The sequence below is a fragment of the Periplaneta americana genome, chromosome 14 (genome assembly GCF_040183065.1).
Source record: "Periplaneta americana isolate PAMFEO1 chromosome 14, P.americana_PAMFEO1_priV1, whole genome shotgun sequence".
Taxonomy (NCBI): domain Eukaryota; kingdom Metazoa; phylum Arthropoda; class Insecta; order Blattodea; family Blattidae; genus Periplaneta; species Periplaneta americana.
The window spans coordinates 57,701,974-57,728,065 of NC_091130.1; the positions used below are offsets into that span (position 1 = coordinate 57,701,974).

The 26,092-nt window shown below is 36.1% G+C and overlaps 3 protein-coding genes and 1 long non-coding RNA gene across 7 annotated transcripts in view; 3 read left to right on the forward strand and 1 right to left on the reverse strand.

Moving 5' to 3' along the window:
- The window catches only part of LOC138713330 (zinc finger protein 586-like), a 46,356-nt gene extending 23,282 nt beyond the window's left edge, over positions 1–23,074 (reverse strand). The window contains exons 1-4 of one of the 3 annotated variants that reach the window (XM_069845337.1): positions 22,824–23,073; positions 15,573–15,710; positions 9,743–9,888; positions 4,067–9,630 (exon numbers count right to left, since the gene is read on the reverse strand). In XM_069845337.1, coding sequence (XP_069701438.1) covers positions 8,697–9,630; positions 9,743–9,888; positions 15,573–15,710; positions 22,824–22,961 — 1,356 coding nt within the window. In that variant the 5' untranslated portion in view covers positions 22,962–23,073 and the 3' untranslated portion in view covers positions 4,067–8,696. Of the gene's footprint in view, positions 1–4,066; positions 9,631–9,742; positions 9,889–15,572; positions 15,711–22,823 lie in introns of those variants that run through there. The other 2 variants (XM_069845338.1, XM_069845339.1) reach the window with 2 other exon arrangements.
- LOC138713337 (zinc finger protein 740-like) overlaps positions 1–26,092 on the forward strand; it is a 203,521-nt gene that overhangs the window by 88,250 nt on the left and 89,179 nt on the right. The gene's annotated exons all lie outside the window — the stretch shown is intronic.
- LOC138713334 (leucine-rich repeat-containing protein 15-like) overlaps positions 1–26,092 on the forward strand; it is a 149,249-nt gene that overhangs the window by 80,286 nt on the left and 42,871 nt on the right. The gene's annotated exons all lie outside the window — the stretch shown is intronic.
- On the forward strand, positions 23,081–25,925 carry LOC138713331 (uncharacterized). 2 transcript variants are annotated; one of them, XR_011335845.1, is made up of 3 exons: positions 23,081–23,158; positions 25,203–25,411; positions 25,512–25,925. It is a non-coding gene; the product is annotated as an uncharacterized lncRNA (long non-coding RNA). The 2 variants fall into 2 exon arrangements; XR_011335844.1 differs by lacking the exon at positions 23,081–23,158 and having other exon boundaries at positions 23,165–25,411.

Below are 26,092 nucleotides of genomic sequence, written 5' to 3' on the forward strand. Positions count from 1 at the left end.
AGTGTTACAGTTCACGTTGCTAATAATTTTGTTTGTTGACTCTAAAATAACTCTACATCTCATTCCGAGTACAATACCTATTTATTTAACATTATCATCATGTGCCTGGAAATTCATTTCAACATAGTAAAGTCACTTTAATCAGAACTTAATTTTTTATGTTTTAGTAATCTATCAAGCGACAAAAATTTACACTGACATTTTCCCCTCTTGCTAAGTTCCTTACTCCAACTGATACCAATTAAACAACCAGAATGTTCCATGTTGAATCTTTCGTACACTACTTTTAACACTTGAATATAAATAATTGATTAAATGGCGATCTTACTCGTGTACATGCTTACGTAATTAACACGAGTAAGATCGCCATTTAATCAACCACAATGTTATTCGAACTTCGAAACGGAACTTCTTACATATTTATTTCTTGTTATTTTTTAAGGAACAGGAGATACAATGTTTACATTACTTACTGCAGTTCACTCAAAGAAGTATCTCATAGTATGTCACTTCTCTGACTCCATATAGGAAGATAAGACTTCTCTATTAATGTCTCAGATTGGGACTTGCACTGTTGCTTACGCCTTTTAATGAGAAATAAAACGCTTGAGCTTCATTACTGCATAATTTTACGAAGTGTAGAAAATACAGAGCTATTATTATCATACGTCCCAGAAAAGAACAGCCGGCCGGTCGGCCGCACCCTGCGTGGTTTCCGCGGAGCGCGTAACCATTTCTCCGGCACTTCTCCAATAAATAACAGTACTAACAATAAATGTTCAATAATTTGGACTTACTATGCTCACAGTCGTTGCTGAAAATGGCCCCCGTTTGCCGCTACACACAACTGACATCTTCTGATAAACGAATGAACAACACTCTTAAGTTCCATATTATTGATAGCTTGGATTTCTTCTCGTATATATTATTTTAGTTCATCTATAGAATGAGGATTTTTCCAATAATCCCTACCTTTTAGTGTTCCCCATAAATAAAAGTCACAGGGTGTTATATCTGGGTTTCGTGGAGGCCTCAAATTATCACGGATTAGTCTCGTACCGAAAATACGCCTCCATTCCCTCCCTGTATGAGCAGTGGCGGAATCTTGTTGGAAATAAACTGACAATTATCGTTCCGCATAAGAACATTAAGTTTCCTGCTTGATTTTCGATTCTTCACTGAGCCTGTTTCTTAAATCTTAGTGAGTCGTCTAATTGTTTTGGCAGAAGGCACAGGTCTATTTGGAAACTTTATTCGAAATTTTCGTCTTGTTTTCACACATGACCTTCTGCCTTTTATGTACGTATTGTACATATACACACGTTCACACAGTGAGAATTTGTTGCTGGGCATTACCTAAAAACACAATAATCACTAAATTTTATACACTAACACGACTTCTAAGCGCACTAAATGCCATATGGCTACTGGAGGTCGATTGCGCGGGAGAAACGGTTAGCGAGCGGAGAAAATCACGCAGGACTACAAACATTGATACTGATACAATTAATATTGAGTTATTCTTTCAAGGCAAAAAGCTGCTCGTAGCAGGTTTTCTTTGTGAATTTAAGCATATTACCAAGTAGCAGAGGTAATAAAATTTTATTACTGTAGCTGTTTCTCCATTCAACATATACAACATTTATTTGAAGTAAATTTCCATTCAATGGAATATTGAATTGGCTACATTTAGTTAAAGGAAAAAAACAAAACAAAAAAAAAACAATAAACTTCTACTACAGCGTTTTATTGTTTTTTTTTCCCCCAGGTAATTCCAGCCCTATATTTCAATCTTATCATTACCATATGATTGGCTCCCAGACTGATAGATGTGCTGGGTACGTATTTTGCTGTGTAAAAAAAACCTGAAAAGTTATTAAAGAGCAGAAGGAAAGAATAAGGATAACAAGAAAGAAAAGAAAGTTATAACAACGTTATCATTGACGAGAATAGTAAAATGTGGACACTGAAATATTGTTTAAATAAATTTTTAAAAATTTATTTTAAAGTCATATAATATCTGTACTATGAAAAACTTAGTTTTTGGGTTTCGGGTTGAACTGATAAAATAAATATATAATACGTATTTTCTCACTTATTGTTAATACACCGGTTATAAATTGTTAATCTTTGTCACATATGCTCTTAAAATGAACCCCTTTATTTACTCTATTATCATGGTGCACTGAAAAGTGTAAACATAACCAAATTCTGTTCAATTTACGAGTGAAAACGTTGCAATAAAATCTTGTTTTACATGGAACAAAATGTAAATTGGTGAAATATAATTGTTACTTAGTGTAAAAAAAAAAAGTACTGTGAAACGATTTTCCAACATCATCGTTCAATATTGATAACCCAGGTCAGAAAGAAGTACAATAAATCTTTTATGAATAATGGAATAACTAAACAATTATCACAAGTTCAATCACAGTCTAGTAGGCCTATATACAGTTACGAAGCTCAATATTTAGGAAATATGCATCCATAGATAGTTGCTAACCACTAGGATCTCTACTATCGCCCCATTGCAGACAATGCGAAATAGTACCGGCACAGTCTATTGTTCCCAGTACCCTCAAAAACTCAGGCTTCGTGATTATATATACTAGACTGTGAGTTCAACTTGCGAAAAAAAAAATGGTAGCCAGCTAGTCTTGACTGTGTAGTTAAATAGCCAAAAGAATTCACTACCGCTATATTTACCTAGGGGAGGGTAAAACTGTCAAAGGTATTTGTTGTGATGTAATTATTTCATTTTCTATCGATATTTGTCAAATACATAATATAAAACTATACTACTTTATTTCACGGAATAGTACAATCAGAATTATGTTAAAAATCACAGATGTTGACATTCCATCTTAACTGCAAGCAGTGGGAATGGTGGTGGGAGGACTATGGTGTATGTATTAGTTTCATAATTTATATTTTCAATAGCTTTGCTTTGGCTCACTATAACATTAATTATATTTATAATTAGTAAAAATGTAGTTAATCATTTCTCTATTGAAAGAAATTTATTCCAAAAATAACACTGAATACTTGCCTTTTGATTGCATTTTACGTGATATTTAGCATTTTGTCCTGAAATCCCGTACTAATCGTTTATACATTTCCTTAAGTTGTTAGTGCATAAAATACTGTAAGTTACTGTAGTGCTATTTAAAACTATTTTTTTCTTAGTAAAATAATTTTTGAAATTCTTCCATTTTGTCATATTCTTTTCTGCTCCTTCGAATACTGTGATTGTTACGTGATGGTTAATGTGCCATGATAAGGTCACAGAACAGTAACTTTGGATAATTCAAAACTACGTTTCGTTTGAAAAATAAACTTTATATTATTTAGTATTTACGCTGCTGTGACAGGACAGTGACTTCGTTATATGTAAAATGTCGAACACTAATTTATAATACAAATCTTTTCATGATATTTTAGAAGAATCGTGGTAAAGAAGAAATAGGCCGTACATAAATGGGCATTCACAGTTTGACTGTTAAAGCAAGTACTCAGACTACTGTGTAATACCGCATATTTCCTAAAACATATTTTAGTTACAAATTCCACTGATCCTGCACCACATATTCACGGAATTATTTTCTATGTAGAGAGATGAGCAGAATGGTTAGAAAGTACTCGTTCAATAAAAGAAGAATTTATAATTTTTTAATCTTGAAGAAACGAGTAATAGCGAATAACAAAACAATGAATCATTAGTGAATAGCGAAAAACTTGCTACATCCGGCATAAAACGAACACTGAAAATAAATTATTTGTTCTGTTCTTTCGTTTTTAATGTGGAGTGCAAGCTATCATAACACTTCATTCGTAATTAAATGTTTTGAACATGTTACAAATCATACACAGCTTTCGTGCTACTAAAGTTTAAGTTTTAACATAGTGTGATACCTTCAAAATAAGTGATATGGTTTTAAGTACATAATTATGTCGCATATACTCATAGTAAAGCATTATAAATGAAGAGGATACACAGATTATTATGTAAATTGTTACAGCCAGTGGCAGGGTCTTGGTTTTCTATGTGGGTTACTGAATATTGGTCTCGTCGACGGATAATTCAGTGGAACAGTCAAATATAAAAACATAGGCTACATGTAGCTTTTTTTTTTTTGTTTGTTTTTTTAGAAACTGTTGCAAACATTGTTGTCTGAGTCTTCACCACAACCTTGAATAATTTTTCCCAGATTATCTCCTCCTTTTGCTAATTTTCTGATATGACTACAACGTTCCATTGTTTTGAGAAACGTGACGCATATCGACGTAAGGTGCCGGTAATGTTTAGGGAACAGATTTGAAAATGATGAGATGCGCGAGATTGGGTATTTTCTTGCTCTTCGCCCACGTACTGTAAACTAAGAAAAATAAGTGAACTTATCAATATACTAGGAAAACTTTAGACTTTCGGAAGAGAGAAAAATCTTAATTTAATCCTCTCATTTCTTGGAAACTGACAAACAAATCGCTCGAAATATTATTCAGAATAAAATTAATGGAAGGCGTGGCCTTTCGAGAAAAAAAAAGTCTTCAAAGTCAGACATTCTATTCTGATCTTAATCAGAAGTAATATACAGGTTGTAATAAAGTGGGTAAAATTTCAGATATGGATTCCTCATATGTAGGCCTAGAGAAGAAAAAAAATTGTTATATCAACATGGATCCGGAAATGATTGGTTTCTGAGTAGGACTTGCAAGTATGATCATAGAGCACTCAGTACCTTTGTTTACTGGAATTATTTTATTTTAGTAGGTTATTTTACGGCGCTTTATCAACATCTTAGGTTATTAAAACGTCTGAATGAGATGAAGGTGATAATGCCGGTGAAATGAGTCCGGAGTCCAGCACCGAAAGTTACTCAGCATTTGCTCATATTAGGTTGAGGGAAAACCCCGGAAAAAACCTCAACCAGGTAACTTGTCCCGACCGGTAATCGAATCCGGGCCACCTGGTTCCGCGGCTAGACGCGCTAACCGTTACTCCACAGGTGTGGACTACTGGAATTATTTTGATGCATTCTGCTTAAATTTCCTTAAAAATGAACCGCTCAAAATTTCAGATCTTCTGCCTGGATACAGGCCGCAGCTCATTGTCGAGATCCGAGCATGCTTAGTAGAGATGAACAACGATCGAGAAAGCGAGACTAACAGCGAGCGCAAAGCCGAAAATCCGCACGACAATGTTGTATGACGTAAAACTACCGAGTCTTCCGAGACTCGATATTGATCATCTCCCGAAGTCCCGAAGCAGCCTTCAATCGTCACAGTTGTTTATACCTGACTGAAGTTTTATCTACTTTGGCAACTGCTGTATATGTAGGCCTATTTGAAACATTTCTACCTTTCAGTCTATAATAATCCGTTCCCCAGTGTTTATTTAACTACTAGGCCCTTATTAAAAGGCTAGGAATTTTCTTTTCATATGTTTAAGATCAAGTGTGCAATCTCAAGTAAAAAGATACCGGTATAAATGTCATGTTTTATGTTTCTTAGACATGCAAATTTATTTGAGAATTGTCTTTTTTTTCTATTTATATAACCATAGGTAATACAATATAATAGAACCAGAACATTTTGATAACTAAGATACTGTTCTGTTGTCTTTTTGTCGCATTTAAACATTTGTTATTTATTTCAATGATGTATGTTATTCAAAGTTACGAAATCTTTCCAAGCCGACCAAATGCTATTTCGAGAATGACGAGCGAGACTCGAAGCGCACGAGAATGACGAGCCGAGACTCTAAAGACAAATGCAGCGAACACAGCGAGCGAGAGCGGCAGTTAGTTCTGTTCATCTCTAATGCTTAGCCTGCACACTCAGCAGATCTCAACCCATTGCACTTATTTCTGTGGGGGCACTTAAAGTCGTTAGTGTATTCGACTTCTGTGGATAATGAAGAAACTCTCCATCAGCGGATTCTGCAAGTCTGTCATACAATAAAAACTGTGCCAGGAATTTGGAAGCATGTTCGGATCTCGATGAGACGAGTTGCGGCGTGTATTGAGGCAGGAGGTGGACATTTTGAACAATTCATCTAAGGAAATGTAAACAGAATTCATCATAATAATTCCAGCAAACAAACTTACTGGAGTGCACGATGATAATACTTGCAAGCACTACTAAGAAACCAAGTACGGTACAGATACACGAGATAGACAGAAACGTGAGGTGAGAAGAAAATGGCGGGTGACTCGTGGCCTACTGCTAGCGTGATTTCCGGCGAGTGCGTAACCATTTCTCCGGCACTTCTACAATACATAACAGTACTAACAGTAAATGTTCAATAACTTGGACTTACCATGTTCGCAGTTATTGCTGAAAATGACCCCCTTTTGCCGCCACACAAACTGATATCTTCTGATAAACGAATGAACAACACTCCAAAGTTCCACATCATTGATAGCCTCGATTTTTTTTCTCGTATATAGAATGAGGAGTTTTCTTATAAAGCCCACTTTTTAATGTTCCCCATAAATAAAAATTTACAGTGTGTTAGATATGGGCTTCGTGGAGGCCACAAACTATTACTTACTAATCTCGTACCAGAAATACTTCGTAATTCCCTCATTCACATATACACACGTTCACGCAATGAGAATTTGTTAGTAAGCATTACCTAAATACACAACCACTAAACTTTATACACTAACTTTGTATACTTAAAGGATCAAGACTTTAGTAACACGACTTGACTACAGCGAATGCCATATGACGACTGAGGATTTACTACACCGCACCTGTAACAGTCCGCGCAAGGAGCAAGCCGCCATAGTAATCCGCCGTTTTCTCGCCTCTAGTCATAATGTCTCTGTATTTCCGGACCCATGTTGATATATAACCATTTTTTCTTCTATACATATAAGGAATTCATACCTAAAGTTTTATCACTTTTTTCATTACACCCTATATATATATATATATATATATATATATATATATATATATATATATAATCCCAAGGCAAAACTGTATCAATAGCTTCTTAATAATAATTATAAACTAATCTTTGCTTAATATTTAAGGCATGAAATGAGAGACTGATAAGCGGTGTACCAGTATATGTGACTGTCGAATACAATGGAGCAATAGAAAGTAGTTTTCATTATAACAACCTTTAAAAAGGCAAATGACCTTAACTTGCAATAATTTAAGCCAAGGATTTGATACTGACAATGAGCAAAGACAAAATTATCTGTAGTCTTTCCATGTATGCTTTACAGTCATTAGAATCTTTTCATTTATTTAACACTATATGATTAATCAATATCTAATCTTTATGTGAAGAATATGTGTATACAGAAATCAAATAAAACATAAATCTAATCGACATGAATATCGTACTCGAAGACAAAAGTCTACTTTTCCATTAATTGAGCCTAAATGTCATACAAGTGCAGCTCTTAAACATGGTACTAGTTTCGGCCTAAGGCTTTATAATAAAATTACAAACGATTTTTCAAATTTGAAATATTTTAAAATTGAAGATTTTAAGAATGAAATTTATAAAATTATTCATGATATATAATATTACCCTTTATTTCTATCAACTATATTAATGTTTTATTGAATATCACTGGCTTCTGTCTGATTGTCAATTTATATTAAATGTGTTTTTCTCCTTTTTCTCTTTATTCCTTTTTTTGTGTTATTTATTGGTTTGAATTTAGTTACTGTATTTAGTAAACTGTTCCTGTAAATTGTATGTTATATTATTGGCTAAGACCACACCGTACATGAGCCTGGCTCTTAAGGTAGTGGCTAGAAATATTTTTGTTTTGTAATTTTGATTTGTACTCGCTAGCTAAATAAAATAAATTAAATATAGAATGGGCCGACGAAAATCCTTCTGGATGTTAAGACTATACAATTCTCACGGCTAGTGATAAAATGAGTGACCTCGTAAGTGACTATTCAGCCCTGTGGTTACTGCAATGACGACATAGGCAGTCACCGGATAACACAGACCATTCCCTGAATATTAGTGGAATGTCACTCAGGCAGTACCCGACATGCATTATTATTCCACAGATAATACTCTTAAGCTCTACTCGGGACGTCGTCACCAGAAATAGAACACGAGATTGCAGAATGATGTCTGAGCGCTAGCGAATTTTACACGAATCAAATTTGACAAAATATAGAACAGCTCCAGAATTATATGGTAATGAACTTCCATAAGTATTCATTGTATATTCCTGTATTACAATGCAAAGAATGGAATTGAATTAAACTTACAGAATACCGGTAGAAGAGATCATTCAGTAATATGTCATCTGTAGAAAGAATCGACCCTGATTTAACTTAATCAGACTTGGCAATTTGGAGACTAGAAATAAAGTTACGTATTATTTCTAACATTGTACAGTATGATGATTTGAATTAGAACTCATAACTACAAGAGCAATATACGAATAAGTATCACTCATAATTACGGAGGCTGATATTTAAATTTAAATTAAAACGAGTAAAGTGGGGTAACAAAACATAATCTATTACAATGTATCACTATGAGTATGAGAACACTTAAATTGCAACACACATTTCTGTGACAGCATACCAATATTCCACACAAATTGGCTCTCATTACGTATATTTCATTCCAAAATTCTTTTAATCATATCTTCTAAAACTCGCCAATCTCATTTAGGAATAATTATCACAATATTTAGCAAACACTAGACTTGGCATCGATATTGAATGTCCTTCGCGCAGTCTAGATTTACAGGTACTTCACCTATGTGACATCTCATGTGTTTTGTAAGGCTGCTTCTCTGACCAAAGCTTAATCTACAAACTGTACAACGAAACGGTCGTTCTCCAGTATGGCACCTCATGTGTTTCTTTAAATCGTAACTTTGAACACAACGCCAACCACACTCAGTACACAAATAAGGCTTCTCCCCAGAATGTGTTCTCATATGATTTGTAAAAGTACTACGTCGGGCGAAATTATTTCCACATACGGAACAATGAAATGGCTTCTCTCCCGTGTGAGATCTCATGTGTTTCGTAAGGGTGTCTATACGTCCAAAACTAATACCACACCTCGTACAAAGATACGGCTTTTCTCCAGTATGGGTAAACAAATGTTTCTTCAAATTAATTCTACTTGCGAAAGTCCTTCCACACTGACTACAAATAAAAGGTTTAGCACCTGTGTGAGCACTCATATGCAAAACCAGCTGAGTTTTCTTCGCGAAATCTTTGCCACAATCATGGCAATGAAATAATTTGATGTACGGCTTCTTCACTCTCATTTCAACCTTCACACTAAACTCTTTGCCAAGGCAATCGTCGTCATCCTCTTTCACACATTCAAGTGAAACTGCATCGTTCTCGATTTCGTAAGTCTGTTCAATTCCAGTTTTGGTTATATGTTGCGTATTTAAACTAGGTCCCTTTACCACTTTCTTTCGAGTTTTTGTATTTGCTTTGTGGTGCGAGTCTTGCTGTTGCTTCTTACCATTTTTTATATTCCTTTTTGGGCAGTTTGGTTGTTTCTTCTTAGGATACTTATTTCTGACGTTAGATTTACTGGATGATGGTTCCACCTGTATATCTGACCAAGTATCATTACTGCTGTCAATAAAATCAACATCATTGTTTGTCCTGTAAAGTAAATACATCGTATGAAATTAATAAATACGTATTATGAACACAAACATTGTTAAAGTATAATATAAACAAATCTGAATTAATAGACGAAGTAAGAAAAACAAACCTGTGTTCTTCATTATTTTCAGAATTAATATGGTTTTCTTCTATAATTATTTCTTCTTTAACTTCATGTTTTATTGTAGCATTGTTTCTTGATTCATTGCTGGGTCCAGTTTCCAAAACAGTCAGAAATATGTCATTAGGTGGACTCTAAACAGAAAGTTAAATTATGTTAACTTATGAAACCTTTAATTTTAGATGGAAACGAAGAAATGAATTAACACAAAGGATTAATAATATACAAACATAATCTATCTGGAGACCAAGAAAGTTTATATTTTGAACACAAGAAGACAAAAGCTTTAATCTGGAAAATAGTCTTTTTCACTAGCAATACATTTATCACGACGTGATATTAGCTTGTAAATTCTATTTCACTAGAACGCTCAGTTTTTGCATACAAAGAAATTTTTTAGTGACTCTCGTACATAATTTTCATACTTGACGTGTTGTTTGCCGAGTAGCTCTGCAGAGATACGTAAAATTAAAAAATATGGGGAATGATAAGGATGAACTATAACTTTCTATCCAAGACTTAGTTTTTAATCTTGTTTAACGACGCTGTATCAACTACGAGGATATGTAGCGTCGTTGGGATTGGTAGTAGCGAAATGGTATTTGACGACAGAAGTTCCAGGTTTTGTTGTGAGGTTGCGTATGACATTAGCCTTACAATTTAGGAGAAAAATCTAGAAGAAAAAAACTCAACCAGATAATCGGCCCAAGCAAATTTGAACTTGAGCTCGAGCGCAATCACCGATGACGAGTTCCACTTACAAGTAAACCTTCAGGTGGGGTAAAAAAAGAAAGACTTACCTTTATTACCATTCGATTAAGCATTAAAATCAATGCAAAATACGTAAATTTTACAACTCGAACGCAATGAACACCAGAGATCGCGACCAATCAAGATCAAGTTGACATGGGCTACTTAGATTGCAAATAACTATATCACGCAGCAATGCTAGCCGCGAGGGCGAAGACAGTACTGCTGTAGAAGCGCTGTCAGCTAGTTTGTACCTTGCAGTTTATTGTGTAATGTTATGTGCAATGAGCTGAAGAAGATGAACCCAGTGAATATAGTGATTAAAATTCTGGATAAACTAAATGAAGAGGGTTATAAGGAGGCAGTGAAATGTCGCGGAAGGAACTTGAAATTGTTGATGATACATATGACTTATTAAAGAGTTATGAATCGGAAGCAGTTGAAGAAAGTCATACTCTGGACACTGATGAAAATGAACCATGAAATGATGACAATGTCGTGCCTCATGTACGAGAATGGGAGACTGAAAAAGCAAATACTACGTCAGAAGAGGAAATAAGTACTTCACAAAGTTGCGGTTCTCAATGCGCTCCGTCCCCTTCAAAAACATCCCGAGTCATTGACTTTGGAGAAAAATGTAAGGTAATATAGAATTGGATTCTGTCAGGTGTACCGACAAACAAAAAGAAAAAATTTAACCATAGGTCATGGAGCAGTATGAAGCATAATTTCGCGTGGTTAACACAAGAAAGTCAACTGTCCAAAGATTGCAACTCATAAGTCGTATTTGGTTGTATGATTTTGGACAGTTTGGATATGTACAATGATGGCCAAGTGTTTAATACAGACGAATGTGGGTTCCATAAGGAAATGCCTTCCGGCAGAACATTAGAACGTCAAGGAACCAGTAAAGTGTATGGTGTCGTGCAATCCAAAGGGACAACTACACATTCCTGTACTATAACGCCGGTGGTTTCTAAAGCCGGAAAACTGATGCCAAGAACCGAAAGGTACAAGTCAAAGAGTTGCGGAACGCATTTTCCAGAGTGACAACCTTGTTGTAAAATGGACTTCGTCAGGAAAAATGACCAAAAAAATATGGATACAATTCTTACGAGAAATATTCCTTCCTAACTCTGCAACTTGCAATCTTGTGCTGTTGGACTCGTATGGTGTCCACTGCGACGAAAACACAATTAAGCAACTGTTAGAAGAAAGGGACTATGGTCTTGAAAAACTAGTATTTAAAATCATACCACCAAATACGACTTATGAGTTGCAATCTTTGGACAGGTACTTTTTTCGAATGTATAAGCATATGATTTGACACATTTCTCGTAATGTAGATTTTGGTGATTCATCTGATACATTACAACAACGCAACAATATACTGAAACTACAGTCGCTTGTTTACCAGAAGTTTCCTTCTCCACGATTCCAACAGGTGCATGGGTATGGTTGAGTGTTAGCTGAATTGGGATCCAGAAGTGGACAACGTTTTGAAAACACTACAGAGTACTGTATTCGAAATGTACAAGGAATATGTACGATATGTGCAAAATCAGCCTGTATAAAGTGCGGGTGGTGTACTGACAATTTGTGTTTCCAACATTTTTTATTAGCTATCACTGTTGTTCGACATATGTTTCTGGATAAAAACAAATCAGATTCTGGAATACGATGTGTTAAGTAACATGATGACCACATCATCGTTTTCCTTCTTATGCATTAATCGCTAGTTGAAAGTGTGTTTTCTTGCTGCTTGAAGCCTCGTGTTCTGCGCTGCGTATCGCACTTGATAATTGCAGTCGAGTTACGAAATTTTAGGATTATTCATATTTTATTATGCTGATTCCAAAAATATAAGTTTCATTTTCATTGTTTTTTACCTCAGGTGAAGGTTTACTTGTTAGTTACACTTTACACTTTATATTATAGTTTCCCGTATTAGTCGAGCAATGCAAGGCCTTACATTTTTATGGGGACACCATCCTGACTATTGATCACACCAGTTTTTTTATATAGATTAACTTGAAACATGAGCGTCTTCATAGGATAGGAAATTGAGTCATTCACTACTTAACCAGACCAAAGCGCGTGTTACAGAGACAAAAAGACTCTTGTGTCATTTTGTTTGATGCACGATAAATGGACAGCTGGTGATATTACAGTAACATTTTTTAAATTAATGTTCATTTTAAGTTATAAGGATCATTTCCTGGTGAATATCTCAACAACAACAACAAAAGATGGTGATGAGACGACGACGATGACAAGGAAACGAGAACGATGACAGGACAGTGGTGGAATGTAGGTAAATTGCAGAAGAATCGAAAAAGTACTCAGAGCCATTCTTCACATCATTTATATCTTGCAATGTCTGACAGGGATCTGAGTCCAGATCATCTGGCAAGAAGCCTCAATTAACTGACGAACAAGGAATGAGAACAAATAGAAAGCTACTTGTCCCAATATCATCTTCGCTCAAACAAATTTGTTTCACCAGAACTCGAACCTTGACTTGAAATAGGGAAAAGTTTTTGCTATATTCAGCTAATAGTGAAACACTCAAACTTTGTAAAAGGATGTAATTTGAGAATTTACAACTTCATAATTAACCCTTAAATTGGCAATGTACCCTATAGGATACACAGTTTAATACGCTATATGCTATAATTTTTAATAGAACATTAGAAAAAAATGGTAGGAAAATTAAAATTTCACAATACTATAATATTGCACAACATATACAATATGGACATAGCGATAGTTGTTTTCTTTACAGTCCGACACGGTTTAATAAACTAGTGTGAGAAATGAAGTCTTGCCAATTTAAGGGTTTCGTATATTACAATATATCACTGTTACGGGATTGATGTTTGGAGCAAGAGGAACGATATCTAACTTCTCTTCTTAATTCTGTAAGACCCTAGGACTGCACAAATCTTTTCTGAATTTAACTGACCCTCCTCATAATTAGAGAATCGGTCAAACTTTTACGGAACCACCTATATGGACTCTAATTCAATGTACTGAAAAAACTGATGCACCATTATCATTTTTCTTTCTCTTATTAGCTTTCATTGCTTCTTTACTTGTAACTTTTTCTAATTCTGTAAACTACCATTGTTTGTTTGTTTGTTTGTTTGTTTGTTTGTTTGTTTGTTTGTTTGTTTGTTTGTTTGTTTACTTTTTTTCCTTACTATCTATTTGTTCTTGTATTGTTTTGTATGCTTTGTCTAATGGCAGCCTCTAAGTTGAGGAAGCTCTAGTAAATAAATAAAAATTGAAGAGAGAGAGATGCGTAATACATAGTATTTCTCCTGCTGCTCTTACTAAACAGCAGAAGCAAACAAAAGCACGTGATAGCTAATATATTCCTCCGCAAGGTACTGTTGTCTATCGGCTTGCCCGTACTTGATTCTATTTTTATACGAAACTGAAGTTCCAGGTAAGTAAGGAGTATTTACTGATTGCGAGGCAAACATGGAGAGTTAGGATTAAATTTTCAATATTAAAATATTCACTACTCTTATCTATTTTCCGTAAAATGGCTATGTTCTATATTTGGCTATTAAAATTCGTGTAATAAATTTCACAACATCGTACAAACCTAAAACAACAAATCAGGAGCTGTGGACAAAATATTAACAAGAGGGCATTCACTTTTGAAAATATTAAAATCATATTTCAATCATTAATCATAATAGCATTACATTGCAAAAAATGGTAAATTATTGTGGCAACTGTATTACGTACAGACAGCGCAGTGGATGGATGGGAAATGTAAACATGCCGCAGGCTGTGCCTCCCCTACGAGGCAACCAGAACACGGGTAGGTAAAGAGCATGTGGCCTTGCGTGACTGTTTACTAGAGTTGAACAACAATCGAGAAAGCAAGACCAACAGCGCCCGCAAAGCCGAAAACCCGCAAGACAATATTGACTACATCGCGTCGTTGACGTAATGCTGTGAGCGTTTCAAGACTTCGAGAGTTGATCACTCCCGAAGTCCCGAACGTCAAGCAGTCTTGAATCGCCACAGTTGTTTATACCAGACTGAACTTTTATCTACTTTGGCAACTGTTATATATGTATAAACAATCCAGTAGCCTATTTGAAACATCTCTATCTTTCAGTGTATAATAATCCGTTTCCCATTCTTCTTCTTCTTATTTGGTATTACAGCCCAGGTGGGCCTTAACCTCCTCTATGGCTCTCTTCCATCCTTCTCTATCCATCGCCAACTCCCTCCAATTCCTTATTCCTAATCTATTCACATCCACTCGTACACAGTTCCACCATCTTGTTCTCGGTCTTCCTCTTAATCTGGTTCCATCTGGGTTGTTATTGAAGACAATCTTCACTTTCCTTGTTGTTTCCATCCTTGTGACATGTCCCAACCATCTCAGTCTTTGACATCTTATGTGCGCCTCCAAATCCGATTCCTTGTACAGTTCGTATATCCCGTTTCCCATTACTAGGTCCTTATTAAAAGGCTAGGAATTTCTTTTTCGTATGTTTGAGATCAAGTGTATAATCTCAAGTAAAAAAAATATTAACGTTATTGTTTATGTTTCTTAGAAATGCAAATTTATTTGAGAATTGTTTTTTTTTTCTATTTAGGCTATATAACCATAGGTAATATCATATAATAGAACCAGAACATTTTGATAACTAAGATACTGTTCTGTTTTGTCTTTTTGTCTCATTTAAACATTTATAATGTTATTTATTTCAATGATGTATGTTATTCAAAGTTACGAAATCTTTCCACGCCGGCCGAATTATAATGATGAGCAAGACTCGAAGCGCACGAGAGTCACGAGACGAGACTCGAAAGACAAATGCAACGAACAAAGCGAGCGAGAGCGGCAGTTAGTTTTGGTCATCTCTACTGTTTACATTCTCTGCGTTGATTGTATTTCCGTTAGTCGTATTACTTCTCGTGTTTCGTACCCGTTGCTTTTGTTTACCTTCACTGTTTAGCAAGAGCGGCAGGAGAATAGTATACGGTACAACATGCAGGTGTCCACATTGTATAAAATATTATGATAAACTTAATTTACCTGAATTGTTTGATTGAGCAGAGACTGTCTCAGTGTAGCATCTGAACTTTCACATTGAAGTTTAAATTTGTATGTCGAGTCTATTTGACTTGCACATTGCTGGCAGACGTGATCTGGGAGACCATCACCAACAAATATCTGTAGAAAATATAAACAGAAGCATGTTAAATATCGTTATTTATAAAAAGTTTATGAAATGCTGGTACATGTGGGCTGCAGTATACGCAAGCAAGCAATTTCAACTTCCTCACGTGTAAGTTACGATCGTATGTTTCGAAACCCTCCTGAGCAAGATTGCTTGTCAGTTATCAGCATGATCTTGGATGGAGGCCCTAGCACAGGGATATGGATATATATATATATATATATATATATATATATATATATATATATATATATATATCCATATCCCTGTATATCCATATATATATATAATATATATATATATATATATATATATATATATATATGTATATAATATATATATGTATATAATATATATGTATATATACTAGCTTAAATTACCCGGCGTTGCCCGGGTTTTAAATTTTGGTCTATTTCTAAATAAACTGTTAGACTTATCGGAGACCTCGGCAAGGGAACTACTGGGTGTTCATTTCAAAGTGTGTTATGACGTCACTGTTCATGAGTCAGCGATTTGAAGCGAGTTTCAGCTTTTATGTCAGAGAAGTTGTCTATTAATCAAGGCGTTCAATCTGAATTTGAGAACGTGTACGGTATAACTTGAACGTCGTAGCAACAGATGGCGGTCTGTACGGTCTGTGTGCTACCATAACCTCTTTCGAACTATATTTTGCGAAGCCAAGTCGTACACAGGGTATTTGTTATAATCGGTTGCGTACGGCAACATTCCACAACACAAATCAAATGCTCCGTGTCCATGTTGACCGTCAAAGTTAATGTCAACAAATACGTAAGTAATCGTCTTAATCCTCTCCCCATATCTCGACAGTAAGAAAAAACTCACCTCAGACATGTTTCGAAACAGTTCACATTCCTGCCACTACCGGCGTCACCGTACATATCGGTAAGCACTCTTCAGAATGAACGCCGTACTTGCTAGGCAACTTCTCTCACACATAGATAATATGCCTCTGAGGAAGTGTAGGAAGATTGAATTCTATAGGCTCATCGACTAGCCACATGACGGCATACAGCGAGCCATGACACACTCTGAACTGAACACCCAGTACATAAAACCAAAAGAACCATATTTACTTATGTTTTCTCCTCCCTAGTGACGAATATTAAAGAAAGTGCCACTAATATCCAAAGAAACTGACTAATCGAAATAATTCCATCTCGCCTATGAATAGAGTTTTAACAACATTAAGACCTTATGCTACAGGGATATTTAAGATATTTAACATTGTGATTGATGATAATATTTATCGTACCACGACAACATGCATTATTAAGCCTTTCTGCCCACAATATATTTAATTTCCTTCAAGGCCAAACTACAATCTGTAACGGATAGATTCTATCAAATACATGGATTTCAGGGTGTTTTGTAGAAACAGAGACTATACTCATCAGAATTCACTCTCCTGGAGAATGCAAGGCAATGTAGAACACTAACACAACACAAAATAATATTTTTCTATAAACGGCCAAGTCATTAGTGACCATAACTTATTAATAAGAGACGGGTTAAGAGTAACAGTAAAATAGGCTCTATATTATTATTGCAATATTATAATATTGTAGCTAATATTATCACAAATATTATATAACTTACAATAATTGCTTAAAATCGAATGGCTATAATAGCAATACGTGGGATAAAATCATCTTCTTTCCTTTTTACAGTTAATATTGCCACTCATATTACGTTTCGCATGAGTTTTTGATACAAATTCTTGTTGGTGCATAATTTTGGTGAGTCAATATTTCGCAATAGTAGATCTACTATGGCTATTCAATATTAAGTAAATTATGTGGTAGCAATCCTTGTAGTTTGAAAGAATTCTAGAATTCAATTGGATAAAAACAGTCTGCTCACTATCTACAAAACTGCATCGAGGAATTCATAATACGGTCCTGGACTGCGTAAAGATACTTATTGCATGAATTATCTAGTTTTAGCCTTCATGTGTAACAACAATGTAATTTAATTTCGTGTTAAAATTTCCAAGGCCTCGTGAAAGTCTATGTTGAATACAACAGACAACAATAAAGAACAATTTACTGTAGAAGATTTTGCATTTTAATATAATACATGAATATTTGATCTATTTATTTTTATTTTTTATATATTTAATTAATTTAACTTCCATTTGCACAATTTTAATGTAGCCAATGTTCTTCTCCTGGTTAAGAAGGTTAAATGTGCAAACTTTGGCACATATCGGTCAAAGCGTGTAGATTTGTATAGAGAATATACAGTACACACATACATACATACATACATACATACATACATACATACATACATACATACATACATACATACATACATACATACATACATACATACATACATACATACATACATACATACATACATACATACATACATACATACATACATACATACATACATACATACATACATACATACATACATACATACATACATACATACATACATACATACATTCAATTTTATATATTAAGATATATCTCGGGAAAAGCAAAATATATGCTTTGGGTAAATTCCGGTAGGGAACAGATACAACAAGCATTCGTTCTTCGTATTCTTTAAACACTTTAAATGCCCACATTCGGTCTCGCTATTTGCTATCTTAACACGCGCAATCCTGTCCACAAGCGAATCTTTCACGTAACAAATTCAAATATCTGCATATGGAAGGAGCGAAAGAAAATCCTTTTGCATGTAAATAATTTACAAGCTCGATCTTTATACAATCCCCGATGAATGGGAAATAATTCAGGGTTCCTAACGGTCACCAGAAATCACAATCTCCGGATACCTCCGACTGACATGACATTGGTTAACAAGTCTCACCGCAAGGCGTCCTTCGTCTAGCGCCGGTCCATGGCAGTGAGCGTTTCACACGTTAACAACTTACCCTGAAACATTTTTTAACGTTGAATAATTTTTTTATGAATCTACACTACACGCAAGATGTGTCACACTGGTGCATAACATTGTTGAAACGCCATTAACTCATAGTTTGTCTGTAAAAGACAGATAACACAAATATGTATGTAAATTAAAGAGTAAATACAGAACATTCTGTAATTTATTTTATTCTATAATGATAAACGTTGTTACAGAATTACTGAAAATACGCAACAATTTTCGGTCACTCCAATTCTTCAATCGCTTACGAAGCCCGAAGTACAAGAGCTGGATCTATAAATCTGTAGTGCTCGGAAAAAGTGGCACAAGTCAAAAATGTTAATTTTACAGGAGAAGGAAAAACTGTCTTCACACTGGTTTATGTGGATTTGATTTTCTTCTGTATGAATAATTATTGTAATGGGAGAAATACTTGTGTCTCTTTTCCCAAGCGAGTTAATGTTCCGTAAGTTGTTAATAAATTAATAAAAAAAAAACTTGTGAAGTTTACTGTTCTGGGTGGGTGTCGAGTGGACATCTAATCGTGCATGCTTTAAAATCTTCATATTATTTTTTTAATCAGTACATAATTCGCGAAAAAAAAAATTCGTTTAAGGCCCGAGCCCGGCCCGAACCCGACAAGAATAGTGAATTTCAACCCGAGTCCATCCAGTACCATAAAACTACAACTACATTATCCTCCGCCACCATTGCAAGACTGATTATGTTTCTGCTTCTATTCTACCATGACTCTGTTCTTGGAAAAAACAAACGTTTTTGTTTCCAGCACAAACATTTTAAAGCAAAATCTTTTTGGGAAAACAAAATTGTGTGCGCCCAATTCTCGGTGATTGTGTCAGACAGAGTGGCATTCGCGAATCCAACGCTGACTTCTGCCTCAACAGTGACGGGGACGAGTATCTGACAAACCCTAGACTACACTCCAGAGTGTTTTAACTAGGTACTACAGATGAAATGAGGGGATGATGGAGAGTGTTAATGAAACGAAAGAGGGAAACAAAGTATGCCAACCCTCTGTAACACTCGGCTTTGTTCACCACAAATTCCATCATGACCAGGCAGGTGATCGAACCCTGACTGCCTGGAAAGAAGACTAGCACAATAGCGTTGAGCCACAGACGCGGCACCTTCCACAAGCACATTCCGTCGATAGGTCTTTTGTCTGGTACTGAATACCTGTTATATTTTTCAAGCAAAAACTGCGAGTGTAGGCCTACAGCAACAGCCACGATAGACAGTACACTAATGTCAATACAAAGCGCCATTATTTAATGCATGTGACGGCGTGTTCTTCGCACTATAGCCACATATCTTTAGATGAGTAATTTGTAACCTACGATAGATCTCTGGCGGCTAAAACAGTGGTCTGTCTTACCTGCCGATAGAATTGTTGTTCGCAAGTGACTCGCCGACAAACTGTGGTCTGTCAGTTACCAGTCGATAAAACTTCGGTCTGTCAGTTGCCCGCAGATACAGAACTGCGACATATCAGTTTATTGTTACCAGGAAGGGGAGGGCAAATCCTAACATTACGTTCAACTGAGAGAACTATTACGTTGAACCCTAGCTGAGTATCCAGGTTTCGGATAGACAACCCCGCTCGTCCTTAGACCAGCCCCTTCAGCACTTAGCCAGCCGTTGATCTGGAAATTATATGGAATGATAATAAAATAGAGATCGGACGGAATGATGTTGACAGCTAAGGTGTGGAAACGGGAGAATCCAAAAAAGGAAAGAAAAAAGTCTTGATTATGATCTTGTTCGCACAACAAAAATTCCCAGGCCTGACCCGGGACTCGAATTCAAACCACAGGCATAATATATTGATGATGCAGACCCCGCAAACACAGCGGGACGCAGTATGACAGTTATCCGCCAATGAAAGGGTCGTCTGTCAGTTACTCGCCGACGAAAGTGAGGTTCGTCAGTTACCCGCCGACGAAAGCGCGGTCCGTCAGTTACCCGCTACCCGCCGACGAAAGCGCGGTCCGTCAATAATTGTATTATTACTCGCCGACGAATGTGTGGTCCGTCAATTATTACCCGCCGACGGAAGAGCAGTCCGTCAGTTACCTGCTACCTTTAGCTAGTGTGTCTTGCCGAAAACATGCTCAGAATTCTTTGTTGTTAGAATTACATTTTTCATGTTATCTTATTTCTATAGAATCATATTTTTAATGTCATTTTTTTCTATAGAATCATATCGATTATGTAAATTGGTTTTTCTCGTGTTGAAGCTTTGCATGCAATCACTTCTTTGTGGGAAGGATACGAAAAGCGTATTATTTGCAGAAGTCATCTGCGGTATAACACGGAACTGACAGACTGGAGAAAAAGGTAAAACCAAGAAATATAAAGTGAGATATTACAACCTTTGAAAAGTTGTTTTGTTTCCTTTAAAGGTTTGTTTTTGTTTTTATTTATATTCATGCCAGTAAACTGGTAATACTACTAAATATAGAAACAAACCGAAATGGTTCTCGAAGCATAAATTACATATTTTTGGAGTATGTATTATACACGTAGTTTATTCAGTCGATATCTTTTCGCTCCCAAAAGTGAACATTACTGACGGACATTTAATTTCGAAATAAGATAAACCTACTTAATGATGTGATTGTATTTTTATTTAGAAATGATACAGAGGATAACGGGCATGACATTCACTTATGTCACTTTTGTGCGAAACATTTATGCCTAAATCTCGCAACTAATTTTTCACTGACAGTGGGGCTAATTTCACTAACGTATTTCATCAAACCCTACCTAATCAGTGGGGCTACTTGTCACTAATTCATTCTTGTCACACCCTACCTAACCTTGTCACCGATAGCAAGGCTACTTGTTACTATTTTATCTCCTGGTAAAATTGTACCTAAACTTGCCACTGACATTAGGATTACTTGTCACTAATTTGTCTTATCTTAAAATTCCAGCTAAATTTTTTTGACCGGCATTGGTGTTACTTTTCATTCATTTATCCCCTCGTCAAATCCTATCTAACCTTGTCACTTGATAGTGGAGCTACTCGTCACTAATTGCAATTTTAAATAGATCATTTTACGATGCTGTATCAACATCTTAGATTATTTAGCGTCTGAATGAGATGAAGGTGATAATGTCGGTAAAATGAGTCCGGGGTCCAGCACCGAAAGTTACCCAGCATTTGCTCAAATTGGGTTGAGGGAAAGTACCGGAAAAAAAAACCTCAACCAGGTAACTTGCTCCGACCGGGATTCGAACCCGGGCCACCTGGTTTCGCGGCTAGACGCGCTAACCGTTACTCCACAGGTATGGATGTCACTAATTCATCTCCCCATAACATTCTACTTAACTTTGTCACTGATAATGGTGCTACTTGTCACTAATTTCTGCCCATCAAACTCTACCCAACCTTGACATTGAAAGCGGGACGGTCCACCACTGTGGAGTAACGGTTAGCATGTCTGACCGTGCAACGAGGAGCGAGCCAGGGTTCAAATCCTGGTTGAAACAAGTTGAGGTATTTCCATTAAAAGCAAATTCTGGATAACTTTCGACGCCGACTCATTTCATTGATATTATCTTAATTTCATTCACACACTAGTCAACCATTGCAGTTGATAAAGCGTCGTAAAATCAATAAAAACAATGGGGCCACTTGTCAGTAATTTAGCTCTTCATCAAACCCTAGCTAACCTATTGCTAACAGTGGGGTACTTGTCACTCATTGTCTTATCAAGCTCTGCATAATCTTGTCATGACAGTGCGTCTACTTATAGCAATGAACGTATAAGTGAACTTCAAGCCCGTTATCCTTCTTTCGTAAGAATCATTATTATTATTATTTTTTTTTTTTTTTTTTGCATTTCTATTGCATTTCTTAATCTTGTGTTGCCGAACCACTAACCTTCATCGACAACATCTACCCAATGTAAGTAGTTTCTTTGCTTCCGTCATGTTTACATTGAATAATATGATTGCAACCTTCTTTTATTGTCTCAGAGTAAGAAACTGCAATTCAGCTCTGCAGTAATGGCAAACAAAAACATAAAAAAGTAGGTATACATTTTATACGATGAAGTGTTTAGTGTCATTGACGTCTACTCTATCAGCCAACTTAATTATCTGCAAAAAGAGGCATTGTATCCAGTCTGTTATTAAGTATTACCACAGTATTTTATTTACTACATTAATCGTACCTTTAAGTTTGGAGCAAAGCTTTTTATTTTAACGGGGAGAGTTGGCGATGATCCTCCATTTTCTTCACTGAATATAGAAATTAATGTGACGTTTTGTTTCAGACATAGGCGACATATGTACCTGAAGTTTAGAGACATATTACTTTTCGAAAGAACAAACTATTGTTTTACATCAACACGGTATAAAAATCATTATGTGAACTGCTTGCACCGCTTTCATTTTCATCATTTCACGGCATATTGGATTGTAAATTGTAATTCTAATTCCAAAATGATCATAGGATGAGATGAAGGATAAAAGGATTGCCGTTATTCACTGTGTATTCTATGATCTAGTGTGTATCGTGTATTCATCCATGTGCGAAATTATTGACATTGACATTGTAATGCGTTTCACGAATAGAGAGGGTTGCCTCGCCGGGTTTTTAAAGCAGAAGAAGGTCAGTTTTACAGGAGAGCGAAAGGACTACCGAATGTTTCAAAAGAAACTTTACAATCCTGGCAGAATACTCGTATATGTATCATTTATTGCGTTATCCATAATAATCATAGAATTAGGTGGAATAAAGGGTTGTTTCCGATCTCTGATAACGAATTTGAATGGCATCATGTGCGTCAGGAATCACACCGACAGCTGAATTGCGGCGAGAGGTGACAGACCAGCAGTGAGTGATTTCATAATCAGAGTGCACGGTGTATCACAATAGCAATGCCAAAGAAAATTGAGCCTTTTTGGGAGGGGTGCATAACAACCCTTTCCGATGCCAAGTACAGTTACGTGAAAACTGTAGGAGCCTGCAAAAAACGTGATTTTGTTATTTCCAAGAAAGGCACCGTGTGTGTACCTAATAAGACTGGCAAAGCTCGGATGGGATTAATTCCAGAGTGGAAAAAGCAAGCAAATCCACCCCACGTCACAAGTCGCCGCACCCCACGAGATGATACAAATTAATTCTATTCGAGCTTTACCAATCTTATTAGGTACGCAGAAGATGTCTTTCTTGGAAATAGCGAAACCTCGTTTATTGCAAGCTTCTTTTATTTTCACTTAACTGTACTTGGCATCGAAAAGGGTTGTTATGTGCCCCTCCCAAAAAGGCTCGACTTTCTTGAGAATTTCTGCTGTGAGTCGCCGTGCACTCTGACTATGAGATCACTCACTACTGGTCTGTCACCTCTCGCCATAGTTCAGCTGTCGTGTTACTCCTGACGCACATGTCATTCAAATTCGTTATCAGAGCTCGGAAACAACCCTGTGTTAGATAAAAGCTGTCCTGAAACCATTTTTTAAACGGTCGTTCTCTATTTTTTCGTAATAATTCTTAGTTGAGCGCGATTTGAATACCAGTAGCCAACCCATTTTACAAACCTCTGTTCACTGCAGGCATGGAGTACTTCGACTTAAGAGTATAATCTTGGAACCTTTACCAATCGGCGCACGCGTAACTGGGTCATTAATAATTGTCCATAGTTTATATTTGGTCATGTTCACATTTATCCACTTTTCGTCGGGAATGAATATAGCACGTTTGGTTGATCTTATATCTTTGTTTGCACAAAGAAACTGATTACACAGCCCAACTACAGTATGTCTTGTTCCATAAAATATTTCCGCGCCATATTATTCTTCTTATAACCGAACCCAATGTTTCTCACTATCCGCCAGAGAGATGATCGAGATGCAAAGAAACACAACTTCTCTTCGGAACTTTTTTAATATTGAATTTAAGCTTGGAATGTAACCTTCTCCACACAAACTTAAAATAATTCTTTTCAATGCCTCGCTGTCGAAATTAACTATAGGCCTATTATTTTTAGAACAACCCTGCGGACGCTTTTTCGTTGGACTTTTCAATTCTCATATTTGTTTCTCCTTAAGAATTCTACTTTTCACTAATTCCAGTCGCTTTAATAGTTCTTTCAAACACTTACTGACGGATATCACAGGTTTACCGCACCTCCTATCGTCATATTCTTTCTGAAAATACTCGTGAACCCGGCATGTAAGCTCTTTATTTTCGGAACGAATATGGTCTCCTCTTCCACCAACTAAATAAGACATTACAGTTTTATTATTAAGCATAACATGAAACACACGATTGTCATTGTTCACAAATTCATAATACCACGATTCATACCAAACTGCTTGAAATAGCAAACTGGTTATAACTGTAACACCTGTACGCAAAAGGAACTAAAGAAACATCGGCGACTTTCATTTTAACCCTCGCTATACCTGCGTCGCAAACAGTAACGTGCAGGTTTTCCAGGAATATGGTCAAGTAGCCTTTAAGGCTATTGAGGTCAACCCCCTCTATTCGTGAAACGCACTATAGTTTGCTTATAGTGTCAAAAGTAACACATTTATCTTGATTTAAGTTCAATATCTTTCGGGCTCTCAAATAAAGAGCAACTGAACAAAAACGACTCAATTTATCGTGGACAAATCGGACTCGAAGTGTTTGTCGGAGTTCTCCCGCTTCTCTCAACATTATCATTTTTACACCAGTTCTCCACAATCACCTCACTCTACGAGATCCCGAGCTGGGCTTCCAGAACAAGTAAAAAATGGATGAACGTTATACAGGGTGATTCACGAGGATTTACAGTCCTTTACTGAGCTTATTTCTGAAGACATTCTGAGCAAAAAAGTCATATAAACATGGGTCCTATTCTCAATATTTACAGAGTTATGTTTCGTTATTGGAACGCATTGCTGTGAACGCGTGATCTTGGTCAGCGTGCAGTCAGCAGCCAGCGCGAGCGCTACGGAAATCGAAGATAGCCTATGCAGTTACGTAGAGCGACGAGTGCCGTTCACAAGCGTGCGGCCAAGTATACTCAAGCGGACGGCGACATTTTTTAAAATGTGTTGTGAACTTTTCAAGATTGTAAATTAGGATGCAAAATTGAACTGCAAATAATTAAGCCAGTGGAAGTGGTGTGATTTGTAATAATTGTTGTGATAAGTGCATAAGAATAATGTAATTATCTAGTTAAAAATAGAAAAAGATGTCTGTACGAAGCAACTAAGGAGTTCACAGCACATGTTTAGCTTCATAATACTTACCAATTAAAGAAATTATATTTCTGAATGGTTCATTCTCTATTTGTATTATTCTTTTACCTTCAAACTAAAGAAAAAACGTATTTTACAAATAACTTTAAATTAGTGTAACTCTGAAAATATTGAGAATAGGAACTATGTTTATATGACATATTTTGCTCAAAATGTCTTCAGAAAGAAGCTCCGTAAAGGACGGTAAATC